Source organism: Mesocricetus auratus, unplaced genomic scaffold, assembly GCF_017639785.1.
Source record: "Mesocricetus auratus isolate SY011 unplaced genomic scaffold, BCM_Maur_2.0 Super-Scaffold_4256, whole genome shotgun sequence".
In the NCBI taxonomy this organism is placed as follows: domain Eukaryota; kingdom Metazoa; phylum Chordata; class Mammalia; order Rodentia; family Cricetidae; genus Mesocricetus; species Mesocricetus auratus.
Genome location: NW_024429182.1, coordinates 88332410 through 88360008, shown reverse-complemented (window position 1 = coordinate 88360008; position 27599 = coordinate 88332410). Strand labels below are relative to the sequence as shown.

General features: G+C 50.0%; 1 protein-coding gene across 6 annotated transcripts in view; it reads left to right on the top strand.

Moving 5' to 3' along the window:
• Positions 1 to 26518, top strand: part of Ampd3 (adenosine monophosphate deaminase 3) — a 47993-nt gene extending 21475 nt beyond the window's left edge. For all 6 annotated transcript variants that reach the window (XM_013117556.3, XM_013117555.3, XM_013117557.3 and 3 more), the window contains exons 3-15: positions 630 to 831; positions 3235 to 3394; positions 5622 to 5841; positions 7849 to 7978; positions 12992 to 13186; positions 14749 to 14880; positions 15397 to 15560; positions 16092 to 16218; positions 17646 to 17809; positions 18840 to 18960; positions 21157 to 21330; positions 23918 to 24028; positions 24867 to 26518. In XM_013117556.3, the coding sequence (XP_012973010.1) occupies positions 630 to 831; positions 3235 to 3394; positions 5622 to 5841; positions 7849 to 7978; positions 12992 to 13186; positions 14749 to 14880; positions 15397 to 15560; positions 16092 to 16218; positions 17646 to 17809; positions 18840 to 18960; positions 21157 to 21330; positions 23918 to 24028; positions 24867 to 25043 (2077 nt within the window). In that variant the 3' untranslated portion in view covers positions 25044 to 26518. The remainder of the gene's footprint in view (positions 1 to 629; positions 832 to 3234; positions 3395 to 5621; positions 5842 to 7848; positions 7979 to 12991; positions 13187 to 14748; positions 14881 to 15396; positions 15561 to 16091; positions 16219 to 17645; positions 17810 to 18839; positions 18961 to 21156; positions 21331 to 23917; positions 24029 to 24866) is intronic.
• The last annotated feature ends 1081 nt before the right edge of the window (positions 26519 to 27599 follow it).

Here is a 27599-nt window from a genome sequence, read left to right as displayed (position 1 = left end):
CCACCATCTTCCTGGAGACTTCATTTTTCAGGGCTTAAGTTTGGCTTATTTGAAGAGAGCTGGCTGTCTACACCTTGGGGAATGCCTCTCGGACCCAGTGTTACTCTCACGTTCATGCGTTGTGGTGTTGGAGGCCCTGCAGTGCAGTCTGAGTCTGTCTGTTCCCTGTCACATTGACACACAGCAGTGAGGCATGACCATAGGTGCAGTGTTGGAAGGCTGGGTAGAGGAAGTCATAAGCAACCAGAGACTTGCATGTGTGCAGGTGTGAGTGTGGAGACCAGAGGTTGATGTTCTCTATTGAGCGCCACCTTATTTTTTGAGATAGTCTATTCACTGAGCCCTTAGTCTCTTCAGCTAAATTGACTGACTAGAGAGCTCTCTGTGGTTCACTTGTGCAGGGTCACTGATGCCCACAGTGATGTCCAGCCTTATGTGGGTTCTGGAGCTCAAACCTAGGTCCTCATTCTTGTGCAGCAAGTACTTTATCATTGAGCATCTCCCTAGCCCACCAGGAACTTCTTAGTGGTACCCAGCACCAGCTATTTATGAAAGTGGAATTTCCCACCTCCTGAGACTCTCCCTGTTAGCAGCTGATGTATCCCCTGTCCCTTGTCCTTGGCTCTTAGAAAGAAGAGTTTCAAGATGATCCGGTCGCAGTCTCTGTCCCTGCAGATGCCAACACAAGACTGGAAGGGACCTCCAACTGTCAGTCCGGCCATGTCTCCTGCAACCCCTTTGGTCCCTGGAGCTACTTCCAAGCCTGAGCCAGCACCCTATGCCATGCCTGAGTACCAGCGGGTCACTATCAGTGGAGATTACTGTGCAGGGGTAAGGTCATATCCACCCTTGAAGCCTGGCCCAGTGTGTGTGTGTGTGTGTGTGTGTGTGTGTGTGTGTGTGTGTGTGTGTGTGTGTGTGTGGTGGTGGTGGTGGAGGGGAACCCAGGAACCTGAAGAGAAGGGAGGCCCTAATGGAGACTCTGGGGTGTGGACATGTCTCTAGAGCTGCCCTATCCTGGTGTGCAAGACAAGGGCTTCAGGCTGCCATGCTGTGGCGATGCCCAACTAGTTCCCCAGCTCAGAAATCTGCCCTCTGGGAAGACTGCCAACTAGACCTGTCAACATTCCCAGTGTCCAGTGGCAACTATGTGATGGTCTTGACTTGTGTAAAATTAGCTCTTATGTGCTTAGGTCAATATGTTTACACATAGGCTAGAAACCCCTCAGTCAGCAAGACAAGCTCTTGATGAGAAAACGAATACGCTTTTTCTAGAGATGATACCATATTAATTTATGAAAGAGCTTCCTTGCTCTTCTTTATGGGTACATAGCATTCCATTGTGTGGTTGTACCGCATAGTGACTTCTTGGGGATGGGAATTTAGATGGTAACTAATGCATTTCCTTTTTGTCCAGGCTGCTGCTCTGCCAACTGGTGGCTTTCAGCCTTAGCCACCTGACCAGGGCGTGGTGTCCACATCACACATGTAGGCAGAGTAATGGACTAGAGGATAGAAGCGGGCTGAATGCATTATGAATGGAGCATGGGAGCGTGCACTGTTACCTCCCTTCTTCTTCCGTATCTAGAGAGCTAGGGGCTATGAGAGGCCTTGATGAACCTGGTGCCCAGAGGGTCTGGGGCTAGCCACTGGGCCTGTGGGGCCCACAAGCTTGGCTAATGGCTACTTCGTCCTGGGGACCCTGCACCTTCTCTGATCTCCTTGGTTACTTCCTTGTCAGGTGGAATCCTTTAGCTTTTCTGTGGGTGGGGACATGGCTTTCTCTCGGCATGTAGCTGCTATGAGGCCAGCCGCCTGGAAGGTGCAGAGAGGAATGAACGCACACTGGTGTGGGTATTTGAGACAGAACGGGCGGTGCTTCCACTTTGGGAAGCAAGAAGTCAGATTTGGTGAAATGAATGAGCAAGACCTGTGCTGACCGCTTCCCTCTGATGACAGAGTATGGCGAGGGGGACCGGAGGGCACTGTACCCTTGCCACTTTATTTATCCACTCCTGAAGGGCATCTGAAGCAATTAGGACAAATGTGAATATCAGGGCCTTGGGAGACAGGTGCACAGATGTCTGTAGATTTTCAGTCAAACCAATGAGGCTATGAAGCAGAGGAGGAACATTCCAGGTCCAGCTTCCCTCACTCTGCTCCTTCAGCCTCCTGCACCTCGATGTTGGTGTCCCTCCCTCCTGTCATGCCTGTCCAACTGCATCTCACAACGCAAATTCAGACTTCAGTGACGTTCGTCCTCACTGAGTGACTAGGGTGATGGAGGCTGGGAAGGCAATCAGAGATCTTACAAATCTCTTAGAGTGAGGAGAGCATCCTGGGGCTTTGTGAATCAGTCAGATCAGGGTCTGAAGGTTGACTTTGTAATTTCCTGGCAGTGATGGATCCTTTCTGGTCCTAGTTTCCCCAGTTCAGAAACAGAATGAACCCTATGGAAACACCTAGTGCTTAACATGTGACTAAGAGCCTGCTGACATGATGAGGCGGGTGGTGGCCAGATTGACTGACAGTTTGGGGTGGTCAGAGAAGCAGCCTGAGAACATAGATATTTTGCCTTTAGCATTTGAGGACCCATGGATTTTCTCAGCTGAAAATGATGGTGGTTGTCCTCAGCAGGGACAAGCCCCAGGTTCTGTATACTGCATGCAGCCACAGGCTTCTGGTTCAGCCAGCATCTTTGGGGCCAGTCTGGGGTGTGCAGACTGAGTATCCTTTTCCCTTCTAGCAACCCTATCTCTCTTCCTGTGTCTCCTGTGTCAGGGTCTCCAAGATCACTTGCAGGCTTTGGGACTTGCTAGAAGGTCTCTCAGGATGCAGAACCTGGTTGCACCTACAGTCTCAATTTATTACAAAAAGAACATAGAGAGAGTCACACAGGGTGAGGCCTGGGGGAATACCAGAACAGGCTCTGACAGTCTCTCCCAGTGAGGCACCAACACCTAGTGTCCACCAGGGAAGCTCATTAAAGACTTGGCTTTGTTTGCTCGTCTGCATAGCACATTCCCAATTTCAGACTCTTGGAAGGAACTCAGGTATCCAGCAATAATCCTGGTGTTTGTATAAACAGATCACACACAATGAGCCCCTCTTATCAGTCTGATGGGAACTGTTCTGAAATCCAGGCTCATGGGGGCCAGGCTTGCACAGATCTCTCCAAGCACAGTTGTCTCTGGCTTGTGGGCAGACTCTTTCTTGCATGCCTTCTTGCTGCAGATCACTGTCGAAGACTATGAACAGGCTGCCAAGAGCCTGGCCAAGGCCCTGATGATCCGGGAGAAGTATGCACGGCTTGCCTACCACCGCTTCCCACGGACCACAGCCCAGTACTTGGCTCACCAGGGGGAAAGTGTACCTTTGGAAGAAAGTCTCCCAGGTATGATGTCTTGGGAGCAAGTGAGATCCTATGTGTGGGCCTGACCCAAGAGTTGGCTGGGACTTTTTGTTAGCTGTGTATTTTTCCACCAGTAGTGTTTTTTGGGTGGGGCTCCTGATTGAATGGGCAGCACAGGATGTGCTGCACGGGATTAGAGACAGCGCCCATGTGCTCTGGCCAGAGGAAGCAGACCGTGAAGTGAAACACACTTGTGTTTGTATCTGGATCGTGCCAGTTTCTTGGATTCTGGGAAAACTGCTTCTCTAAATTTCAGTTTTGTGGTCTAAAAAATGGAATGCCAGTAAAAGCTGTCTCCCTGAGCAAGATTATGTGAATGCATGTGGAGTGTTTAGTGCATCTCTGGCATCTATCTATATGCCAAATTTAGGGACAGGAAATGAGAACGGGCAGGGTATCTTCCTGACATAGTGAGGGACCTAGGAGCAGGAGAGATCAGAAATGAAGTCACTAAAACAATGGCATGGTGACCTTTACCCTTGAAATCCAGGGATGGGGATGAGATGAAGGCCTGGGGATTACATCCAGCCCAGTAACCTGGCTGCCTTGGGGTAACAGGTGCTAGGTTGTCCCTGTTTCTGGCCCAGTTCTGTGCTGAGCATCCATTAACCCCAGGGAGGGGCCTGGGTAAATCTCAGCCTTCCCAAGGATATTGCCCTGTCTGTCTGAGGTGTGGGACCCCAGTAATGGAGGGGACACATGGGAATGACTGTCAGACATGTGCTTTATGTGGCAGAAGGCCTTGTGTTTGGGCCACGAGTGTGGTGAGATTGACACAATCTCTGGGTGGGTGGACTGTGACTTCACACGGGTCTTTCCAACTATCTGCCCCCTCGCAATCCTAGCACTATGGAGAGGTTCTTTGCTGGCCTCTTGCTGTGCCTGATGGGCCATCGACTTCCTGCTCTGCCATGTTCTGCTTTCTCTGTGACCATCACAGCTCAGGGTCAGCCTGTGCCAGAGTCTGAGGCAGGATGTTCTGGGCCCTGGGTATGTCTTCCAATCAGGAAAGGTTCCTCTTGCCTGGCAGGCAGCCGACCTGCAAGGTGCTGGCTGACTTTCTGTGTTTATTCCCCGGCCAGAGACAGCTGCTTAAGAGCCACAGAACTAATTAGAATGTAGATGCTCTCGACTGCTGATGATTTTGTTTCCAGTAAACCAATAGGAAGCTGAAAGTGCCCTAAGTTGAAAATGCATTTAATACATCCAACCTATGTTAACCATGCTCAGAACATTTCTGTGAGCCTACAGTTGGGCAAAATCATCAATCTACTTAGTAGCAAAGTGATGAATATCCCGAGTAACTCACTGAGTATTTTTACTGCCCGACAGAGACACTACACAATCCTAAAGTCAAAAGAGAAATCATTAAGTTGAGCCATCATAAGCAACGCCCTGAGATCCTTGTGCAGGGCACACCTGCTTATAAAGCATCCCCTCCCCACTTTTTACAGCGCTCACAGCAGCCTGTTGGGTAGGGAAGGGGTGTCCCAGGCTGGGAGTCAGGACCTGAGAGACAAAGGGGAAACAGCAAAGGTGCCTTACTGCTTGGGATGGGCAGGCTCTTCCCGGCTCCCTGCTAGGCAAACAACTACATCCTGGGCAGTTCCTGGGGGTGGTGGGTGGGGTGAATGGGAAGTTGGGGGCATGAGGGATGGGGGCAGGGAAGGGGGTGAATGGGGCAAGGGCCTGGTTGCTGCTCCTTATGCTTTTTGGGGGGGCAGGGTGGCTTCAGTCTAATTCCTTGTCTGTCTTGGGTTCAGAGAAAAATGTGGGAAAAGGGCATTTATTCCCCGCAGACATTTCCAGTGCTGTCTATTCTCTTACTGGGAGAATACTCAGCCATTCTGTTCTAAAACTAAAATAAAAACAAACATTCTTGAGGACCAAGGAGGGCTGAAGAGGGTGAAGTCCATTTTAATTAAGTGAAACATATACTTATGCACGCGCGCGCACGCGCACACACACACACACACACACACACACACACACACACACGCACACACACATTGATGTGCCAGCCTTGGGGACAGGGTTTCTCTAGAGACTAGACTATAGTAGCTAACAACACAAATCAGTGTGACTTCTGGTACCCGAGGTGTGAAGAACAATTGTTTCACGCAGTGTTGAGACTTTTACAAAGCAGTGAGGCTGGCAGACTGCACAAGGTCAGTAGGGTCACTTAGCCGTCACTCATCCTGTTTTGCAGACTTCCACCCTCCCCCACTGCCCCAAGAAGACCCTTATTGCTTGGATGATGCACCCCCCAACCTGGGCTACCTGGTCCGCATGCAGGGAGGCATTCTTTTTGTGTATGACAACCAGACAATGATGGAACGCCAGGAGCCCCACAGCCTGCCCTACCCCGACCTGGAAACCTACACCGTGGACATGAGCCACATTCTGGCACTCATCACTGATGGCCCCACGTAAGCCAGTTACCTGACTCCCCCTTTCACTGTGTGGGTGCTGTGGGAAGGAGCAGCAAGCTTTGATGCATGCGAACCATCCTGGGTTTTTCTTGTTGGGGTGGCACAAGCTTAGAGTTGTCGCTGTTGGTCCATGTTGCACACATGTGTGGCAGTTTCTGTGTGCAGTGGCTATTTGTGTACCTTACATCAGCTGTCATCCTCTCCTCAGGCCAGGAAACACCACGGAGAGCTGCCAGCCCAGGGCCTGGGCGAGCAAGCGTGGAGGAAGTCGTGAAGACTCTTGCTTTAGCCCTTGGGCTTTCTGTGTTTTTGAAAGTAGCATGCAGGGAGCCTGGGGCCCTTTGTGTCCCCACGCATGCTCAAGGGCTTGACTGGAGCTGACAGGGCAGGTGGCTCTCTTCCTGGCAGGGAAATGAGCTAACCCATGGTGAAGGGTCAGCTACCTGCACCTTGGGAATTGGAGTCTGGGGAAGGTGAAGGGCTGCCAGAGTGCCATGCGCCCTCTCTCCCATGCCTCCTGCCTTTTGGGTTTTGCTGTGAAGGGTGCAGGCCTAGTCTCTGAGAGAAAATAGCAAGACTGGTGAGGGTGGGCAGTAACTCTTGGTCCTCACTGATCAGAGGCCAGAACTAAGACCCCCTGGAGAGGAAGGAGCAATTTCTGGAAAGCCTTGCTTGACCAGGGGTGTGAGCAGTGACTGTTGTCTGAAAAGTTGTCAAGGAGAGACCTTCTTGGGACAGACACTGGACAGAGTAATGTTAACCTTCCTTTCCTACCCTGGGACCCCTGTGCTCACCCAGGGCTTCTCTCTGCATATAGAAGACGACACCGCTGTGCAGTGGCATTAAAAATGTTATCCTTGGCGGGCGGTGGTGGTGCACGCCTTTAATCCCAGCACTCGGGAGGCAGAGGCAGGCGGATCTCTGTGAGTTCGAGGCTGGGCTGGACCGACAGCCTCCAAAACAATACAGAGAAACCCTGTCTCGTAAAAACCAAAAAAAAAATGTTATCCTTGCCATTTACATATATGTATGTGTGTATATCTGCATATGAGGAGGTCAGAAGTCCCAAGGTCCCCTGGAGCTTGAGTACAGGCAGTGGTGATTTGGGCCCTTGGAACCAAGCTCAGGTCTTCTTGCGAGAACAGTATGTGCTCTTAACCACTGAGCCATCTTTCTAATTCCAAGAAGCTGCTCTTTGTGGAGGCCTAGGGGACTAGGTAAGAAGGCAGCTGCTGCCTGGGGATACTGTGGAAGCAGGATGACATGAACTGTGGTTAATTCTGTGTGGCTGGGCAGCTGAGCTGGGTGTGGGAGACATCTGGCCATAGCAGTGAAGCTCGCCAAATGCTGGCTGAGGAAAACTCTGTGAGTGCTTTCTCTGGGTGGGGAGCCTGAGGTGTCAGGCCAACAAAGCTTCTGTCCCAGTGCTCCTCACCTGCCTCTCACTGAAAATGTCCTCTTCTTGTCCCAAGAGTCTCGGAGCCCTCAGGTCTTGGGATCTAGGGCGGTTGATCATGGGCAAATGGCTGATATGCCTGCATCCCAAGCTAGTAAGGTTGTACAATATAGTCTGACTGTACTATTGATATTCTGGGCAATGAATTTTATCTTTAAAGGGTTAGGGGGGCTGAGGAGAGGTAAGGAGAACAATGGGAAGGGCTGCCCAGTCAGACACTGGCCTCATAACTTCAGTCTGGGGTGTTACCATCTCCATAGTTAATACATAGGATGCTTATCCCTGTGCTCAGACACATAGGACAACAAAACCCCACACCGGCCCAGAGTTACTGCTTCTCTCCCCTGTGTCTTAACTGTCTCCTCACGGGCATGACGGCACAGGCCTGCTGGCCAGGTCTGAGGGAAGCTGGAGACATCTTGGCATTTCCTCCTCATCCTATCAGAGCCCGACCCTTCCACTCAGGGGTCACTACCCTCTCTGGAGGTTGATAAACAGATGTTTGATGTGACTTCTTACTGTGGTCTCTATCGCTCACTGATTTGCAGGAAAACCTATTGTCACCGGCGACTGAACTTTCTGGAATCCAAGTTCAGCCTTCATGAGATGTTAAACGAGATGTCCGAGTTCAAGGAATTGAAGAGTAACCCCCACAGAGACTTCTATAATGTGAGGAAGGTACGTGGTGGTGAGTGTTCAAACCACTCACCTGGCTCCATACTGGGCCTGGGGAATGATGCCCTGAGTCTGTTTAGGACCAGAGCTGGGTGAGTGTCAGGTGTCCTGGCTGGTCAGTCTTCTTGGCCCTAGGATCTGGTGTGATTAGGTCACATGTGCAGAAGGAAGACTGTGGACTGCATCCTTAGACGGTACCACCCTAGATCCCGTGGCTGCCTCTGTTGGTACATGTCTCTTCCTCTGGAGTCAGAGCACAGCCTGCTCATTGGTCCCAACAGTTAAGCACTGGTGGTAGTGGATGTGTTAGAGTCATCTCAGAGGGAAAGCTGTTAGCTCTTCTTTGGACTTAGGAGGTGCGGGTTTACATCCTTTGGACTCAGGTCTCTTAAAGCAAATCACTAAGATGCTCCTGTCTCTGCCTATTGCTCTTCTAACTATGGAATGGCTGAATGTCTCTGGTACCTTCTGCCTGCAGGGGTGGCAGCAAGGACAGGTGTGTGTGTGTGTGTGTGTGTGTGTGTGTGTGTGTGTGTGTGTGTGTGTGTGTGTGTGTGTGTGTGTGTGTTAAGGGATCCTGGCCGGGAGCTTTTCCACTTTCTCCAGGTAAGTAAGACACACTGAGGTTTGGAACCATGCTGAGCGTGGCTGAGAGAGCAAGAGTCACTTCCTGCCCTGAAGAATTCCCAGAGATAGGGCTGTTATGAGGGTGGGAGTGACTTTCACAGAAAGGCCAGAACTGAGCAGGGGAGGCAAAGAGTGACAGAGGGGATTCCCACGGAGGCGCGGCACATGCAGGTGTCAGGAGAAGGGGAGAGGAAGGAGAGACGGGGAAGCAGGCAGGGCTGGAACTTAGGTATCAGCGAGGTGGGCAGAGGAGGCTGCAGGGCCCTGGGAAGGTTCTGAACCATGGAAGCCTATGGGCTTCTTAAGAATGCCAGAAGTCTCTGACTGACCACGAGGCTTCAGAAGTGAGAGTAGGGTTCGTGGGTTATGACAGGCTTCTCTAAGTATGCCTGGGCAGGGGTGAAAGGTCATGTCTAGACTACTTACCTAGACACAATAGCTACTATTCCTTCCCTGGGAACCTTAGGTGTTTAGTCAGGTGGTTCCTCAGTTACTGTAAGAGCTCAGCGCAGACCTGGCAGACCAGTGAAACACCTTACTGAGTCCAGCACAGCCCTGCCCGCCAGAGGCGTGAGCGCTCTGGGCCTCCTCCTGATGCTTGGGGCCAGGCTGGCCTAACTGACTGTGCTTCTGATGGCCATCCCTGGACTGCCATGGACTATCCCTGGGCTGTTCTCAGCCACTCCTTGGGACTGTGGGGAGAGCACAGAGATGATTCTTGGGGTCCCCTGGCAGTTTGGGGTTGATGCCGGCTCTGTGACACCAACAGTATGGTCTTGGGCACCTTGGTTAGTCCATAAACATAAGTCCAGAGCTTCTGAATTAGGCCTGTTCGCTCCTCCAGGGTGGGAAAGCTGGCCTACTGGGTGCTGGAGGCTTTATCCCCCCCTAAGACCTGTGTGCTAGGGACAAGACTGGGATTTAAAAATCCACAGTGGCTGGGAAGGGGCATCTTATTTCTGTGGTGGCTGTCATGTCATGTTCAGAGCCAGGCTCTGAAGACAAGAGCCTGGGCATGGCATGTGTCTGATGGGTGGTGGGGATGAGTTATGACACTGTGAGCCCCAACCAGACAGACCTTTAACTGAGACAGTGTTTTCTGCCCAGTGCTTAGACAGAAGGGTTGTGTTTGCCAGTTGCTAGTTGGGTATTAGATGCAAATGGGCATTGTCCACTTTGGTTATTAAAGTGTCACATCAGGGACACCATACATGTCATCTGGGCCACATCTGACCAGTAGGGATTGGCTCCTTGAAGCTATTCAAGCTTAGAGAAATAATAGTATTACTGATTACTCATGGGTGTGGGAATGGCCAGTGTTAGCTCCCAAATATCAGCCAGTCCTGCACTGGAATGTTACCGTTTGTGTGAACCTGAATCTCATGAGATGGTCTTCTGGTGAACTGAAGACACTAACCTTTAATGAAGACCTTTTTGAGTCACTTTGAGATTCTGAAGCTGGGACTGTGTGACTCCTGGATGGTCCAGCTGTTTTCATTCTATATCCTGTGACTCATGGGAGCCATGACAGGCAGTGTGTATGACCAGGAAGCTGGAGGACACAGCTAGAAGAATGTGTGGAGTCATGCTGAGATAGTAGAGGGAGGCCAGTGCTCGAGCCAGGCTGATCTGGTCTGGTCTCAGCGCTGAAGTGCTGGAGCCTCAGCCCTGCTCTGTGTGATGCTTCGGGCTTCGCAGCCTTGAGTTGTTTCTGTCTTTTTTGGAGGAGTGTCAGAAACTGATGGCAGGAAGGACCCTGTTGAGTGACTGATGTGCCTAACACCATGGGCTGGCTGGGATAATGTACACAGGAGTCCAATAGATCAAATGTCTGGCGTGGCATGGCTTACAGATGACCAACCAGCTGTAGACAGCATTCCCTGGCTGGAGGTCAGTACCTCCTCACCCTAGCCTTGGCAGAGGGCCCGTAAGCTGCAGCTCCAGGGTGCAGGCTGGTGTCAGGGAGCACCTCTCTTGACCTTCTGGGGCTCATGAAAGGTGACCCAGCAGGGACACTGAGACTTAGTCACCTCTTCCCTTAGCCTGGTAGGTGGAACATAGTAAAAAGAGCAGGAATAGAGGTGATAGGGGGATAGGACAAGGCAATATTCGGAGTGCCCTTGTCTTGGGTTTCTATTACGCTATAACCACAGCAGCTCTTACAAAGGAAAACATTTAATTGGGGTGGCTTACAGTTCCGAGGTTCGGTCCTTTATCATCGTTGTGGGACATGGCAGCGTGCAGGCAGACGCGGTGCTGCAGAAGGAGCTGGGAGCTCTACATCATGATCTGCAGGCAGCAGGTGTGAACTGAGATGCTGGGCATGGCCTGAACGTACATGAGACCTCAAAGCCCACCCCCACAGTGACACACTTCCTCAAACAAGGCCATACCTACTCCAAAACCCATCTCCTAATAGTGCCACTCCCTATAAGCTTATGGGGGCCAATTACATTCAAACTACCATGGCCCTCACCCTAAGATTAATGATGGTGTTTTCTGTTTTGTTTTTAAATCAACTCTAGCTTGTATGTGTGTGAGGTTGGCATAGTTGATTGAGGACAAGAGAAGTTGCAAGAACCAGGAAAGGGGTCCTTTTGAACTCGGGGTGAGAGTTCCTGGGGTGGCAGTGAGGTTGGAGCACATTTGTTTGGAGGGTACAACTGATGGGGTTGCCTGGTACTGGGAGAAGGGGACAGGAAAACTGCACATGCCCCATTTTCCATGGTGAGCATTTGAGTGTCATTTCTCAGATCCTGAGGCCTGGGAGATGGTCAGTCTGGGCTGTGGTCTGAGACGGAGAATACATTTTGGGGGGTACATAAATTTGGAACCATCTTTGAGTTTCTCAAATAGAGATGTCAGATAGGCAATTAGGTAGTTCTGGAGCTTTCAGCTTTCATATGTGGGAGTTGTTGGTGTAAAGAGAAAAGTTAGAGGCACAGATGGAGCCCAGAGAGATGGCTCAGTGGTCATAGCTCTTATTCTTGTAGAGAACTGAAGTTGAGTTCCCAGCATTCATGGCAGGAAGCCCACAAACTACATGTAATTCCATCTCCTGAGGATCCAGTACCCTCTTCAGAATTCCCCCACAGGCCTCCCCCTCTCTGTCTTGGGATCCCCTCTCCCAAGCCCCACCCCATTCTCCCAGGACACCTTTCCCCAGGACTTCTCTCTCCTCTTTCTCCTCTCTCCTCCACATTCAGTCACAATCACATACACAAATAAAAACCTCTGAGGGCACAAGTGGCTTAGGTCTGGGGTGAGGATGAGCTGTCACAGGAGACCAAGAAGAGGTCAGAGGTGAAGAGAAAACTTGATGTTCTAGGAGTTTAGCATACTATGGAAGACCTGAGACATTCTACAAGGATGCCAAGAGCCCGCTGGGCTCCTTGCTGGTGCCTCCTCTGAGGAATCTGTGTTTCCAACGAGTGTAGGGCAACCCAAGCCCCAGGTTCCTGTCTGAGTTAAAATTGGCTCTGAGGTCCGAGTCCACAAGTTGGCTTAAAGTCAGAACATCTGTTGCTGTGCAGGGCTCGGAATTCCTGGGTTGGGGTGAGGTAGAATTGACTGAGAAAGGTGGGGTGACCACCCTCTTACCTCTATTAGGGGGATAGCTTTGGGAATTCTCAGAGAAGTTAGTGGGAAGAGTGGAGTTTCAATAGTTATTTGAAACCATTGACACTGACGGCACCGTGGGTTTACCCATTCACTCATCTACCCATGACTCTCCAGATACTTTGGACCAATTCTTGAGTAGATACTGTAGACCTGGATGCAATGGACCCATCCTTGAGAAGATCCTAGGTGGATAGAAACATATGAGAGGAGTCAGGAGGATGTGCCCATCAGTGTGGATGACTGTACCAAGTGCCCAGGCTGGGCAAGGGAGAGAATACTCTAGCTGTGCCCAGGGGATCGGGATTGGCTTTCATGTGGAGGAGGTAGAGGAAGCAGATGCACTTGGTGGGAAGGAAGATGACCTGCCGGGCTGAGGAAAGGCATGGGCAATGTGATGCAGCATAGCTTGATGCCTGAGAAGCCATAAGAGGCTCCCCGAGTGTGGTGCAGGCAGCAGGAAGGGGAGAATTGAGTTTGCATGCAGCCCTGATTCCAGGCTAAAATTTTGGGCTTCCCCCGAGGATGTGAGGGCCACTGAGGACTTTGAAGAGGGGAAAAATATAAACCAAAACAAGAATATCTTAATGCTGTTTGGAGGTGGCAGGGCCACAGGGAAGGCGACTGAGGCCTGGAGGAAAAACAGGAAGAGGGATGAGGGCACTGGCCTCCTGCGTAGTGCTCAGGGTCTGTGCTTCACATCAAGGGCTGGGACTCTTGGGTCACCAGGGGACAGGAAAGGCTCATTGGCCAGTGGGGGATGTGTTCCAGGTGGACACGCACATTCACGCAGCGGCCTGCATGAACCAGAAACACCTGCTGCGTTTTATCAAGCACACGTACCAGACAGAACCTGACAGGACTGTGGCCGAGAAGCTAGGTCGGAAGATCACGCTAAGGCAGGTGTTTGACAGCCTGCACATGGACCCCTACGACCTCACCGTGGACTCGCTGGATGTCCACGCGGTAAGTGAGCTTCTGCCCTGGTATCTCTGCCCACAGAAGCCTCCATACTGTGCTGGGACAGTTGGTGGCTGGGGAGTCTTCTTTCTCTGCTTGAAGCAGAGGCTGTGGAAGAAGTCTGGCGTCATTGAATCATGGGGCTGGGAACAAACATGGGCCAAAGAAAGAACATGTGGCGTGAAGTCAGATGGTTCCAAGGTCTAATCCCACTTAGGAGTCATGTGCTCTTAGGTGACTCATTTAAGCATTTCCCTTGTCTATAAGATGACTGTGGGGCTGGGGAGCCAGCAATTAAGAGCGCTTATTTCTCTGGCAGAAGACAGGTTCAATTCCCAGAACCCACAGTCAGTAGCTCACTAGTGCCTGTAACTACAGTTCCAGGAACCCTGGCGCCCTCTTATGGCTGTTACAGGCACTGCATGCACTTGGAACACAACCAGCCAAATAGGCACACAAACAGAAAAAGATCAACACATAAAAAGATTTATAAAGTGATGGCTATTTTGTATCTTGTTAATTTTCAAAGTTGTGAATGATTGTGCTGCTGTGGAAACAGCATAGTGGTTCTTTAAAATTCAGAATTTCACATACACTTGAAGGCACTGAAAACTGGGACATCAATAGACACTTGCAAACTGGTATTCATAGCAGCATTACCTTCAATAGTCAAAATGTAAAAAGTAACACAGTATTCAAAGACAAGTAAGTAACCCAAACGTAACAAATACACACAGTAAAACTGTTCAGGACTAAAAAGTCACAGTAAAAACTATTCTTTTTTTTTCTGATTCCATTTTTTGTGGTGTATGCTTTTGCACATGTGTGGCACAGGTGTGTACACATATGTGGAGGCCTGAGGTGGGTGCTGGGGTTCTTCCTGGATTGCTCTCCCATCTTCATTAAAGCACGGTCTCTCAGTCAAACTTAGAGCTCACCATTATGGCTAGTCTTAGGCGGCGTCTTTGTGGATCCTCTTTCTGCCTTCCGAGGATAGAATCACAGGCAGGGCCACTACCCCTGTCTGGCATTGATGTGGGTTTCTGGGGATCTGAACTCTGGTCCATACTGTGAAGTAAGCACATTATCTGCTCAGTCATCTTCCCTGAGGTTGAATTTGTGAGCTTTGATTGTTCAGTGGTCTTGAACCCTCTGCTCTGTATGCCACTTGAATTCCTCGAACCTCCACCACTGCCCTGTCCAAAGAGCGCTATGACTGACTGAGGGGACCTGGTCCTGGCATTCAGAACTTCCAAGGTTCTAATGCAGGAAATTATGTAGAGCTGGGCATGGTGATTCATGCCTGTAATCCTAGCACTTGGGCAGATGAGGCAGGAGGACTGCAAGTTTGAAGCTGCCTTGCACTACATAGTGATATTCTATCTAAAAGAAAGGGAGGGAGGAGGGAGATAGGGAGGGAGTGAGCGAGGGATGGAGGGAGACAGAAAGATGGAGATGGGGGGTGACGACATTTTCCAGTGTGGCGGCTATCTTGTAACGGCCTGGAGAAACACATTTGGTAGCTACAGAGAGATGTGGTGGAGCTGGCTGGTGTCTCCTCCTCACAGGGTCGGCAGACATTTCACCGCTTTGACAAGTTCAACTCCAAGTACAACCCCGTGGGGGCCAGTGAGCTCCGGGACCTGTATCTAAAGACTGAAAACTTCCTGGGAGGAGAGTACTTTGCTCGGATGGTCAAGGTGGGTGAGCCTCAGTCTCGTCAGATTCCTGACATAAACTGTCCTCAAAAAGTAGGGACGTGTATGACCTCTGTCTCTTCCTCTCCCTGAAGGCCTCCCACCACCCAGCACAGACCAGTGCTGGTCTCCTGCTCTCAAGCATGGGCACGTGTGTTGTGTGGGCCAATGGCAGGGAAGGGGACAGAAGGGAAGAACTCTAGCCTCCTGGTGCAACCCCTGTCTGTTTGCAGCCTGAACTTGGCTGGTCACAGGCTGGCTCCAGGTGGAGACACGGCTGCTGCCCAGCCTGGTTCTACAGCCAGGCCTGTTTCTACTGCATGCCGGTGTCAAACCCTGGCCTCCCTCCCAGGAGAAGCCTCGGCTGGGGAGTGGGTGCTTACGTGGCAACACCAGGGATTTAGATCAGCCTTCCAACCTATGAGCAGGTAGCTAAAGGATCCCAGGGCTCACCTGGGGATTGGGGTCTCCCATGTGGCTGGGGGTCTCTTGGGCTGACTCCGTTCTTTTTGGTACCAGGAGGTGGCCCGGGAACTGGAGGACAGCAAGTACCAGTACTCAGAACCACGGCTCTCCATCTACGGCCGAAGTCCCCAGGAGTGGTCCAGCCTGGCCCGCTGGTTCATTCAGCACAAGGTCTACTCACCCAACATGCGCTGGATCATCCAGGTGCCCCGGATCTAGTAAGTATCGGGCCTTTGTCTGCCCTGGGTTTTCTGGGGACCACACCCTGTCCTGCACGGCTCCTGTGCTATTGAGGGGCAGGCAGAGCTGCCGGTGCTTGGCTCCCAGTACACGTCACTCTTGCTTTTGAAGAATATACGGCAAGGCCTTGGTGGGGGACTACCATCCCACCTTCTTCTCATTGAGGATTTGGGCCAGCCTGGGGCACGACATGACCGGCAGTGTCCTGCATTGCTGACCTCTCCCTGACTGTCACTCAGAGTGCCTCTCTCGTCCCCAGCTGGGCTGGGCATGGGGTTTAGAGCAGCCGAGTGGCAGAGTCTGCTCACTGGAAATCTGAGGAGTCTCTCATCAGATCTCAGCTAGCCTGAATCCCTCCACTTCACTCTCGGAGTGGCCTCTGGCTCGATGGGCACTGGAAGATGTGGAGTTGGCACAACACTCACCGTCCTGGGTGCTTGCTCTGCTGAGAAAGTGACGGGGCCACCTGAGAGATCAAGTCCTAACGAGCAAGCCTTTAATTTCCCCAGTGACATATTTAGGTCAAAGAAACTACTGCCAAACTTTGGGAAGATGCTGGAGAACATCTTCCTGCCCCTTTTCAAGGCTACCATCAACCCCCAGGACCACCGGGAGCTTCACCTCTTCCTCAAATATGTAAGTGTTGGGGCCTCTGGTGAGCTCAGTGTGGTAGAGGAGGGCTCAGCTGTTCCACAGGGGCCCGGCCTGGATTCTTCCTGCGCCCATTGCTTCTTTCCCCAGCTCCTGGACTCCAGGCCTCGGCTGCCAGCTCAAGAAGCTGTTTAAAGAAGAAATGGAGGGGAGGCTGCTTCTCTGTCCCCAGCAGAGAAGGGCAGCCAAGGGCAAGAGTCACCAGCTCTGAGCCTGGAGGCTGGTGTACCTGGTAAAAAGGATTTCCCAGGGGGCTCAAGATGCCTCTGGGGCCACTGCTGGGCCTGGCCAGGGCCGTTAGGTCTGTTGTTAGGCATCCTGGCGTCTCATGGTGATACCTGACAAACCCAAAGGAATCATCTACCCATAACACCAAACCCAGCCCTGACATAGAGAATTCCTAGTTGGAAGGCTCAGCCTGGCTCAGCTCTTTCCTGGCTGGCTCTTTGAACCTAACCTGTTTCTCTTTACCCGCTTTTTGCCTCTTGGCTACTACAGTTCTTCCTTCTGTATTTCTCACTTGCATGGCTGCTGCCTGCCTGGCTTCTGGCCCTGCTGTGTCCCTCTTTCTCGCCTCTCTCATTCTTCTCCTCTTGAGCCTGCATTTCTCCTATCTATTCTTTCTGCATGGCAGCCCTGCCTCTCCTTTCTCTGCCTAGCTGGTGGGCCATTCAGCTCTCCATTGGACCAATCGGGTGCCTTAGCCAGGCGAGGTGAAACAGATGCAACACGTCTTTACACAATTAAACACACATCCTTACGTTGTTAAACAAATGCAGCATAAACAAAAGTAACACACTTTTCTACAGTTAAAGTAATATTCTGCAGCATAAACGAGTGTAACACCTCTTTGCCCAGTTAAAATAATATCCTACAACAAGTCTTGGAGCCTGTGTGGGCCGAGCCTGGTCATTCTGTTTGCACAGCTTCCTAAATGGTACTAAAATGAGGCTTCAGTCACCCTTGCCCACACGGAGACACTTGAGGACCAACTAGCTGGTGAGCGGAAGGCCAGGAGGACTTGATGGATGGTGCATGGCACATCAAGTGTCCCCTCCCACCTCAGCCTGCCACTGCTGCTGCTGACTGTGGCTGCCATTCCTGCAGCACTGGCCTCTTTGGCATGGCAAAGGGAAAATGTGGCAGCTCGGACTCGCCTTCATCTGGCCCAGCCTCGGTTTCCTCATTTTCTCCACTGCCACACAGGGGCTGGGCTTTCTCGATGCTTGTCTGCTGGGCCCGTTGGGAAGCCTGAGGGGACAGACTGAGGTGCTGCACCCCAGCTCTATGCCCTTGAGGGATAAGGCTGCAGAGGCCCAGGGTCCCCAACAGAAGTGTGAGTGCCTGGAGCTGAGTTCAGTCCTGGATGATCCTACCCTGGTTCAGTGCCAGCATCCTTACTTCCCACACAGGTGACAGGGTTTGACAGCGTGGATGATGAGTCCAAGCACAGCGACCACATGTTCTCAGACAAGAGTCCCAGTCCAGACCTCTGGACCAGCGAGCAGAACCCACCCTACAGTTACTACCTGTACTACATGTATGCCAACATCATGGTGCTGAACAACCTTCGCAGGTGGGTGAGGTGGCCCTGGAAGAAATCCGTCCATGTTCCACACCCATGTGATCCTTGGGTCTGTGTTCACTTCTGCCAACCCGCGCACCCAAATTGATACTTAAATTTATCATTACTGCTCACACATGGGCGTATGCATGAGATGAGTCATGATGATAAGGATATGTGTCATATGTGCACATATATGTTCATATGTACATACTCACCAGTACATACCTTCATGTGGACTTGTAGATCCCTGAGACAGGAGAGACGCAGGGCATGCCAACACATATGCGTGCTTATTTACTGCTATGCAGCAATCTGCACACATGAGTTTGTGCTTTGGAAAAATGTAATTACCATGTGATGGGCACAGTCCAGGCACTGGGGAGATGGGGAGTAAAGCAGACTCAGTCTACATAAACCTTAGGGTGGTCTCCCGTGCAAAGGCTCCACAGACTGGAGGAAGCACATGCTGGCAAGGGCCCGGTGGCACAGCAGCATTCTCTTTTCTATAAATCTACTATTCCGCACACGGTCTTTCAGGGGAGGGGGCGTGGCTACTCACTGGCTAGTTCTGAGCCAATCCAAGTTTGTGGTGTGGCGGTTCAGAATGGGGTTGAGAGAAGGGCCTGGGACCAGGGTGGAGGTGGTACTGAGCTGAGCTCTGGGAGATGGGCTTTCCAGGTCTGGCTTTGTCACTGAGCTGCTCAGTATCTTTCAACACCTGTCACCCTCTGGGCCTTTACTCATTTCTTTGGCAGAGTTTGGACTTGGTTTCTCATGGTGGATGGAGGTCATAGTCCTGGAAAGCAGGGGAGGGAAGAAGGGTGAAGGAAGGCCAGGGTCTCTCTCTATAGGTAGTCTCCTCTGCCCTGAAAGCCATGTCTCTCAGCTTCTATGTTATAGGAGGGGCTGTTTCTAGGGTGCACTGGGTTAGCTCTGCTGACTATGTCTTGGGTAGGTCTCCCCTGGACAGGGTCCTGGGCTGGGAGTGTGGGAAGGATAAACCAGGGTCACATCCTGACCTAGAGCCTCCATTCCGCAGGGAACGTGGCCTGAGCACATTCCTGTTCCGGCCTCACTGTGGGGAAGCTGGTTCCATCACCCACCTAGTGTCCGCCTTCCTGACTGCAGACAACATTTCCCATGGGCTGCTCCTTAAGAAGGTACGTGGGCCACTCCAAGGCCATGCTGGGTGTGCTGGGATCCCATTCCCCACTCAGAGTGTTGGCCAGTGGTGCTGGGGCCATGACTCCTGGAGGGCTGAGCTACTTATAGTCTTTTTGGGTTCACTGACAATTTTATTTAATTTTTTCATATACTTTGATCATATTCTTTCCCTTCCAACTCTTCCCTACCTCCCTTCACAACTTCGTGCCCCCCCCTCTCAACAAAAGCAAATAAATAGCAGGAACAACAACAAACAAAAACAGTTGGGTTCAGCCTGGTCTTGGTGGCGCACACCTTTAGTCCCAGCACTCAAGAGGCAGAGGCAAGCAGATCTCTGTGAGTTTGAGGCTAGCCTGGTCTATATAGTGAGTTTCTAGACAGCCAGGTGTGTTACACGGAGAAACCCTCTCTTGAAAACAAAAACCAAAACCAAAAAACAAAACAATTGGGTTCACTTTTAGTCATAAAATAACCAAACACATGATTTAGATTAAAAAAGCAAATGGAAAGCTCCTAGTTACTTTAAGGAAATGGCACTACCAGTTTAGTATTTCTAACCCCCTTTTTCTTTCTTTTAAAAAGACTACTTTTAAAAATTATGATTATGCATGTATGTCTGTGTGTGGGTCTGTGTGTGAGTGCAGAAGCCCGTGAGGCTGTTGTAGCCCTTGTAGCTGGAATTACAGGCTGTTGTGAACTGTCCCCATCTGCACTCAGGTCCCCTACAAGGACATTACATGCTCTTAACTGCTGAGCCTTTGTCCCCAGCCACATTCATCCACAGCATAACTTTAACATAATGTTAAACACAGAATAGTGATTCCTCCATGGACCAACAACCTTTGTTCTGTGCTGCGACATTCCTAGCCCCCTCGTTCTAAAGGCCTTTGGACAAAGGATCCACCATTGGTCAGTAATTGACTTAGATCATCCCCAGGGTGGGCCCAGTGGCCAGCTAGCTTTTACTTTGTGTAGAGGATGTCACTGTGAATCTCTTCCAAAATATCCCCTTGCTCTGGTCTTGACATTCTCTTTCTGGCCACACTTAAAGGGACAAGTGCTATATCAGACGATAGCACAAAGCCTGCCTCTTCTCTTCCCTTCAGGTTAGGTCCCCGAGGGCTGGAGTGTGTACAGCTCTCTGTTAGTCAGTCACTTCCTCACTGCTGTGACCAAATGCCTAACTGTTGTAATTTTAAAAAGCAGCAAGTGAAAGAAAGACACCATGCAACAGAGCTTGGGTGGAGGGTTTTTTTTTTAATTATTATTGGGGGAAAGTGAATGGGGAAAGCGGGGAGGGAAGAGGGGGGACAGGCCTCTGGGGACAAGAGCAGCAGAAGAGAAGAGAGAAGGGGGGGCAGAGAGAGAGAGGGATGGAGGGATGGGAAGGGAGAAAGGGAAGAAGGGGGAAAGGGAGGGAGGGAGGGACTAGGCGGGGCCCTTTTAAAAGGGACTATAGTGAATGTGCACAGGTGGTACTTTTAGTGGCTGCAGCTGAGGGCGTATCTGGTCAGAACCCCAAGGACAGGCCAGTACAGATGCCTGAACACTAACACTAACAAGGAGCATCTTAAAGGGGTAGACCTTATTTTGGCTCACACTTTGAAGGATACAGCTCATCATGGCAGGGATGCAGTAATACCCAAGCTACATTGCATATGTAGTCAGGCTGTAGAAAAACGGGTAAGAAGTGGGTCCTAGCTATTATAAAACTTCAAGGCCCACAACCAGTGACCCATTTCCTCCACTGAGGCTCTATTTTTCTAAAGGTTTCACAATCTTCCAAAACAGTGCCACCAGCTGGAAACCCAGTACTCAAGCACACAAGCCTACGGGGTTTTATATCCAAACCACTGAGAGTGTGAACTTGATGTGTCTACACATATGGGGGCTCTTCTGGCCTGCCCACCTCAGAGGGCCTGTGGGGAGTGTAAGATGTGGCCTCCCTCCCAGAGCTAATCCCTACAATGTGGAGCCAAGAGTGGGGGCTTCAAACAGTGGGCAAGGCTCCCTGCATGTCATAAGAGGAATGCAGGCAGCATAGGAAGGTGGGTCTGGGCATCCCAGCTTTCCTGGACATGGAGGGGTCTCCAGCACTGCCCAGCCTCTGGTTTCCATTGGTATTGGGAACACTTCTCACACAGTACCCCCACTGGCACATGTCACATGAGTGTTTGTTGGATCTTTTGCAGAGTCCTGTATTGCAGTATCTCTACTACCTGGCTCAGATCCCTATTGCCATGTCTCCTCTCAGCAACAACAGTCTGTTTCTGGAATATTCCAAGAATCCGCTTCGGGAATTCTTGCACAAGGGACTGCATGTCTCTCTCTCTACTGATGACCCCATGCAGTTCCACTACACCAAGGTGAGGATGTTGGGGATAGGGGTGGGTGCAATGGTGTCCCAGAAGGTATCAGTCTTGGCCTGCTCCCCAAGCCCTGCCACTGTGAAGATGTGAGTCCACAGCCCAATTTTGTTTTGGGGGCAGTGTGGCTTGATGAAGACAAGGGGTGAGCCTGTTGTGATGTGAGTCTTTGCCTTTCTCTCCATTCCACATTTTTTAAATGTATCTCTGTGATCTTGGTAGAGTTATTATAACTCTTATGTATTGTATTCCTTTTTATTTGTGAAGTGGGCATAAAATCATTTCTTCCTTAAGTTAATGGAATCTAACTGGTAGTCTAATAGTCTAATACACCATGCATTAAAAATTGTAACAAAATTTTAAAAATTAGTAGTATTTGTCCCTTTTCAGGGGAGGGCTGTGTAACCACGGCTGACTAGAACTTAGAACACAGTATGTAGACCAGGCTGGCCTTGAAATCACAGAGATCCCTGCCTCTATCTAGGTATACATCTAGGGCACTGTGATTAAAGGCATGTGCCACCATACCTGGCTTTGTTAATAGTATTTTATGATTATGGTTTCTGGGAGGAGAGAAGAGAAAGATGATGTTATGAACGGGGAGCAGCCACAAGTATTCCCAGCATATTCTACTGGTGTTGACAAGATCAGCCACTGATTAGCTAAAATTGGAAGCTGCAGTGTCCTGGGCGGGGCTTCTGCAGGCGTGTAGCACCCGGACCCTAGACACCCAGAATGGAAGCCCTCAAAGAGCTGCCTCCCCTCTTTGTTGTGTCTGTTGCTCTTTGTGGTGTGAGAAACTAGGGATGCTTTAAAAAATATTTACAAACTCATTTAAAATTTCTCTTCTGAGTGTAAAAATCTTTCACCTTTAAAAAACAGTAATGTATCAGTTTGATGCCTATAATCCCAGCACTAGTGGGCTGAGGCAGTGGGACTTAGAGTTGGGGGCTGGCCTGGGCTACAGATGAAACCCTGCACTGAAACAAAACAAAAACAACCAAGAAACTAAAAACAATGATGACAACAACACCACACATAGACACACACACACACACACACACACACCCTTTACCCATCCCAAAATAGTAATGGAATCATTAAGCATTGTATAAATAGCAAAAAATGTTATGAAACTATTTCCCAAAACAACAATCCCAAGAGGAGTGGCGTTGTTCTGCGTTTGCTTTAATGTCTCACTTAATAGAAGACAGCTGGGTTCCCATCTCCGCCTCTGCATTCAATTTCTTGAAAAGTATGCTAAAGCAATCCTGTCTCACAACAGCTACATAGTTGGCAAATGGAACTGGCAAAAGGTCTGAGTCCCAGAGGTCTTTGTAACAGCAGTGCAAGCCCCTCAGCTGGAGGAGGTGGGGCAGGAAAGAAAGGACTGGTGATGGATGGCAGAGAGTTCTCAGCCAGAAGATAAACCAGGGCTGTGACTAAGCCAAGCCCCTTAAGGATTGCATCATGTCCTCACGTGGAGGGAGTCTTTTACATTTTATTCATTTTAACTTTTATTTTTGAACATTTTAATGAAAATCGTGTTAAATAAAAAGCAAAGCTAGCCAGGTGTAGTGGTGCACGCCTTTAATCCTAGCACTCAGGAGGCAGAGGCAGGTGGATCTCAGTGAGTTTAAAGCCAGCCTGGTCTACAAAGAAAGTTCCAGGACAGCCAGAATTGTTACACATAGAAACCCTGTCTGGAAAAACAAAACAAAAAAACGAAACAACAACAACAACAAAAAAAGCTAAGAGCAGGCACTGAAAGTATGCCTGATGGGGCCTGGAGAGGTGGTTCAGCAATTAGCCAGCACTGGCTGTTCTAGAGGACCAGGGTTCAATTCCCAGTACCCACATTGCAACTCAAGTCTAACTCTTGTTCTAGGGGATCCAACACCCTCACACAGACATAGACATAGGAAAAACACCAATGCACATGAAATAAAAATAATTATTAAAAACGTGCCTGACTGCAGGGTGCTGAACTTTTGAGGCAGGCGGTTGGCGCCAGGATAAGGGCCAACAGGTCAAATCAATCTAGACCTTGATTACAGCAATTCAGCTCCAGTTCGTTATATGAGGCCCTGGAACAAAACTAATTACACTGCATCAGTTAATTACACGGCAACAGTTAACTAGTTGAGCTTCTTGACCAATCTGTTGCCAGTTAGGGTTCCCTCTGCTCATGTCTGTTTTTCTGTCAAAGCCTCCATCACTTTGTTGGTCAATCTCAGAGGCTGCTGCTTTGGGGAGCTGTCCCACTCACAGATCCTTGTTTACACAAACTCCTACATTTTACTAAGGAACCTCCCTTAATAAAGACTGTCCCAGAAGAGCGGGACCCCAGCTTTCTGACACGCTTGGCCCTAGGTACTGGTGAACAAACAAATCTAGACGTTTCTTTGATTTCTATTTGGTAACCCACAGTTGCACATAAAAGGATCTCAGGAGCTTGGAGTTTAAGGTGTGAGTTTGTTTGGTGATGCAGGAGCAAGCAACTTGAGGACACTCATGGGAGAGTGCTGTTTGTGTAGCAAGGCTGGTGTTGTCTCCTCTAACCTGTGTGCTCTGGGGCGGGGTCTAGGAAGCACTCATGGAGGAATATGCCATTGCAGCCCAAGTGTGGAAGCTGAGCACGTGTGACCTGTGTGAGATCGCCAGGAACAGTGTGCTGCAGAGCGGCCTCTCGCATCAGGTGAATGTGGGCTTGTCTGTCCTGCCTCCCTTCATAAATGAGCACACACAATTCTGTGCACTTCTAGGCACCGAGATAGGTGACAAGCTGAGGAAATCAAGTCTCAGGAGCACTGACATTCAGGCTCCAGCAGAAACCTTGGGGGCCACCATGGCTGCCCCTCATCTTAGACCTGCCCTCAGCCAGGCCTTCCCTGGTTGTCTTCTCCTTCCCCCTTAACCTATTTTTCTCCATAGCCTGTACCACTGCAGACACTGTGCCATGCATTTCCTTCTGTGTTTTCCAGTTTCCCCTTGGAATGGATCCCCAGGCCCTAAAGTCCTGGCAAGAGCAGACACTGAGTGCACACACGAGTCTCAGCAGCCTTTGTATGGGTTCTTTAAGAGTGGGGTGTGGAACCAACACTGAGAACCTGGGCATCTGCTCAGGGGATGTCATTTGAAGGGGAAGAGGTGGTCTTACAGGGTCTTGGAAGAGATGACAGTTAAAGGCCTAAGTGACAGCACTTAGTTGCTCTGGGATCCAGCCTCTCCGGGAACACATGACTGCACGCCCATGTCACCCCTCAGGATGGGTTCCTTGTCCTGGTTCTTTACCATCCAGGGTAGGCCCATCAGTCCTGTGATTCTCTCTCCTCTCACAATGGAGGGAATGGCCAAGTAGTCAGGGTCATAACATGGAGGGTCCAATCCAGGGATTGGGAGTCCCATGGGAGGAAGATGTCCCCATTGAGGATCAGCTTCAGGGGCACTAGTCTATGTGCTGGGGCTCATGTCAAAGCTGCCTGTGTGGATGTAGAAATGAGTCTGGTCTCACTTTTCTTTCTCTTGGCCTACAGGAGAAGCAGAAGTTTTTGGGACAGAATTATTACAAAGAAGGGCCAGAGGGCAATGACATCCGAAAGACCAACGTAGCACAGATCCGGATGGCATTCCGCTATGAGACTCTGTGCAATGAACTCAGCTTCCTGTCTGATGCCATGAAGTCAGAGGAGATCACAGCCCTGGCCAAATAGGTCCAGCGTTCCACTCCCATGTTTTGGTTTAGTTTCAAGCGTGCTGTGGCTAATGGTGGTTAGGGCTTTCGTCTGTGACGAGGCCGCCTCTGGAGAAATCTCAAACTCCTAATTTTGGTTGCACCTGATGACCATGCCCATTTTGTTAGTGTTTCTGAGCCGGATGCTGACCACCTCCCATGGGGAAGCTGGGAGCTGGCACTTGTATGTACTTGTTCCTCATTTTCCACATTTCTCTTGTGATTGCCACTGCTTACATGGCTGAGGCTGGGACTTAGCAAGGTTGAATGCCAAGTGACACAGGCCTGTGTGGTGTCTACCACACTTCTCTCAGCGTGCCCTGTAGTGTAGTTCTCATTTCAGCATCTGGCTGGCTGGCTGGCTGGCTGGCTGAACCTCCCTTCAAAGCTCCCTTTCGTAAAGGGGCTGCCTTAAGAGAAAATATGAGGCTCCCCTGCTGATTTGTTAAGCTCATTTTTAAAAATGAGTTTCTTCACCGGTATAGCCTCTCCTTCTTTCTCGTTAGGAAGCAGTGCACTCACTGATGCCATCCCTCATCTGTGTGTTATCTTTCTCATCCAGGGCTCCACGAGTCATCTCGAATTGTGTTCTGTGACTCCATCTCATGGACCACTCCAGGGCTGGGGAAGGTGCAGGGTGAGGTTCTGGCGCTTTAACATTGTATTTTCCTTTTAATGAAGGCCTTTGAAGAGCACAGGACCAGAGGGTCCGCCCCTTGTGGCTCTAATGTCCTATGACTGCAGCTGTTACCACCTCCCCAGGAGTCAGACCAGGGCAGTGACTCTCTCTTAGGAGCACACAGGATTAGAACCAGGTCCCTGAACCAGTCTTTTCCTCACTCTTCCTTTAGGCTTCACAAGTGTCAGTTTTTTTTTAATCATTTTAACATGGTGCATTTTATTTTAAAAAACAGATTTCTTCAGAAGCTATCTTGGTCCCAGGACCAGGTAGAAAGGTTTTAAGATCCATATGGAGTTAAATTTGATCAGACTACTTATCTTTGTTACTAGTGCCTAGAACATAGTAGGTGCTCAATAAATGCATATGAAACAACTGAATGACTTTCTCTTTTGGCACCTGTATGTACAGAATACTCAAACATGTTCAAATACCTTCCTAACAAGTTACAAGGCAGAGGCCCTTCTGAATCACGGTTGGATGAACCCAATTTTATCTGGAAGATGCTTATTTGATTGTAGATTATCTTATCCTGTGATTGTCATTCTCCCAGGGGTCAATGTGGCTTATGGAACCATGCCATCCTTTTACTAGACAAATATGCTGTCTTACATGGCTGATCCTGAAACCGAATGAAAACCTGTCATCTGAGGGATTGTTTTTAAAAAGCCTCCATTTGTATATATTTGCCCAAACATAGCAAGTATTGTACAGTTTTTTTTCATTGTATAAAATACTTTTAAAAAACCTACAAATAAAGTCTCATAGGACTGTGACTTGGTAGAGCACGTGCAACATTAAGTTGGGGCTGAGTGAAAAGGTCTGAAGTGGAGGGCACTCATGAGGAAAACCCAGAATTTGCAAGTGGAAGCTCAGACCTTGCGGTGGTGTCTGGCACCTGTGTGGCTCCTGCCTGCCCACAGGGCATCAGCAGAGCTGCACCTGAGTTCTTTCCCTGGACGTTGTCTTTGTCTGCTTGCTAGCATGTGATGGGTCTTACATGTCCTGAAAGCTTCCCAGGCTCCTGTTTCTCTAACACTGCATTTTATCACATCCTGTACTTCACTGACCCTCTTGAGGGGTGGGAGGTGGGGGTGAATCCCTGCTTTTGCTTGTTTTACAGTTTGGAAGCAAAGGGAAGTGTATATGGACCCAGGTTTCTAAAGCAAAAGGTTCCAGACAGTGCTTTCTGGCTGATTCCTAAAAGCAGATGGTTGCCTTATATCCGACTTAAGTTGTGCTGTTGAATCTGTTACCTTTGAATGAAAGCAAGTCTGTGAGCATGCCTGGCTTCCTCAGTAGTTACTGCTTGCTGGGGGGGGGTGGGCTCATGAAACAATACTCATCTTCCCCTGGTCTTAAACACTGATGAAGGTGGTTGGTTGTGATACACATACTGTTCTGTGTCTGCACTGTGACTGTTAAAATAACCATAATGCCAATAAAAGGAACACACAGCGCAGACGAGCAGCCTCTGGCTTCTGTGCTTACCTCTAAGGGCGACTGTGTACAGCAGAAGGCAATGAAGAGCTAAGCCTATGGAGTGGCATATTTATCAAAGTACATCTGAGGAGGCTTTGTGATTCAGATAGATACCAGAGTGTCCTTCCCCACAGTGTGGTTGATGGGCACCAGCGAACTTGTCCCTAAGCCACCGCCTCCTTCTGCTTTCCCTCGTGGGCAGTGAGACTCAAGGCACTTCTCTACTGACATCCCTTTACCCAGGAAGTGCGGTCAGGGTGCAGTGCTAACCCTCTATTCTGTCTAAGGGGCAGCAGGGCAGAAAAGGCCAGCAAAGCCACACCACTGTTGATACCGCCATTGTGCTGCCACTCACAGATGTGTGTGGTAAACTGA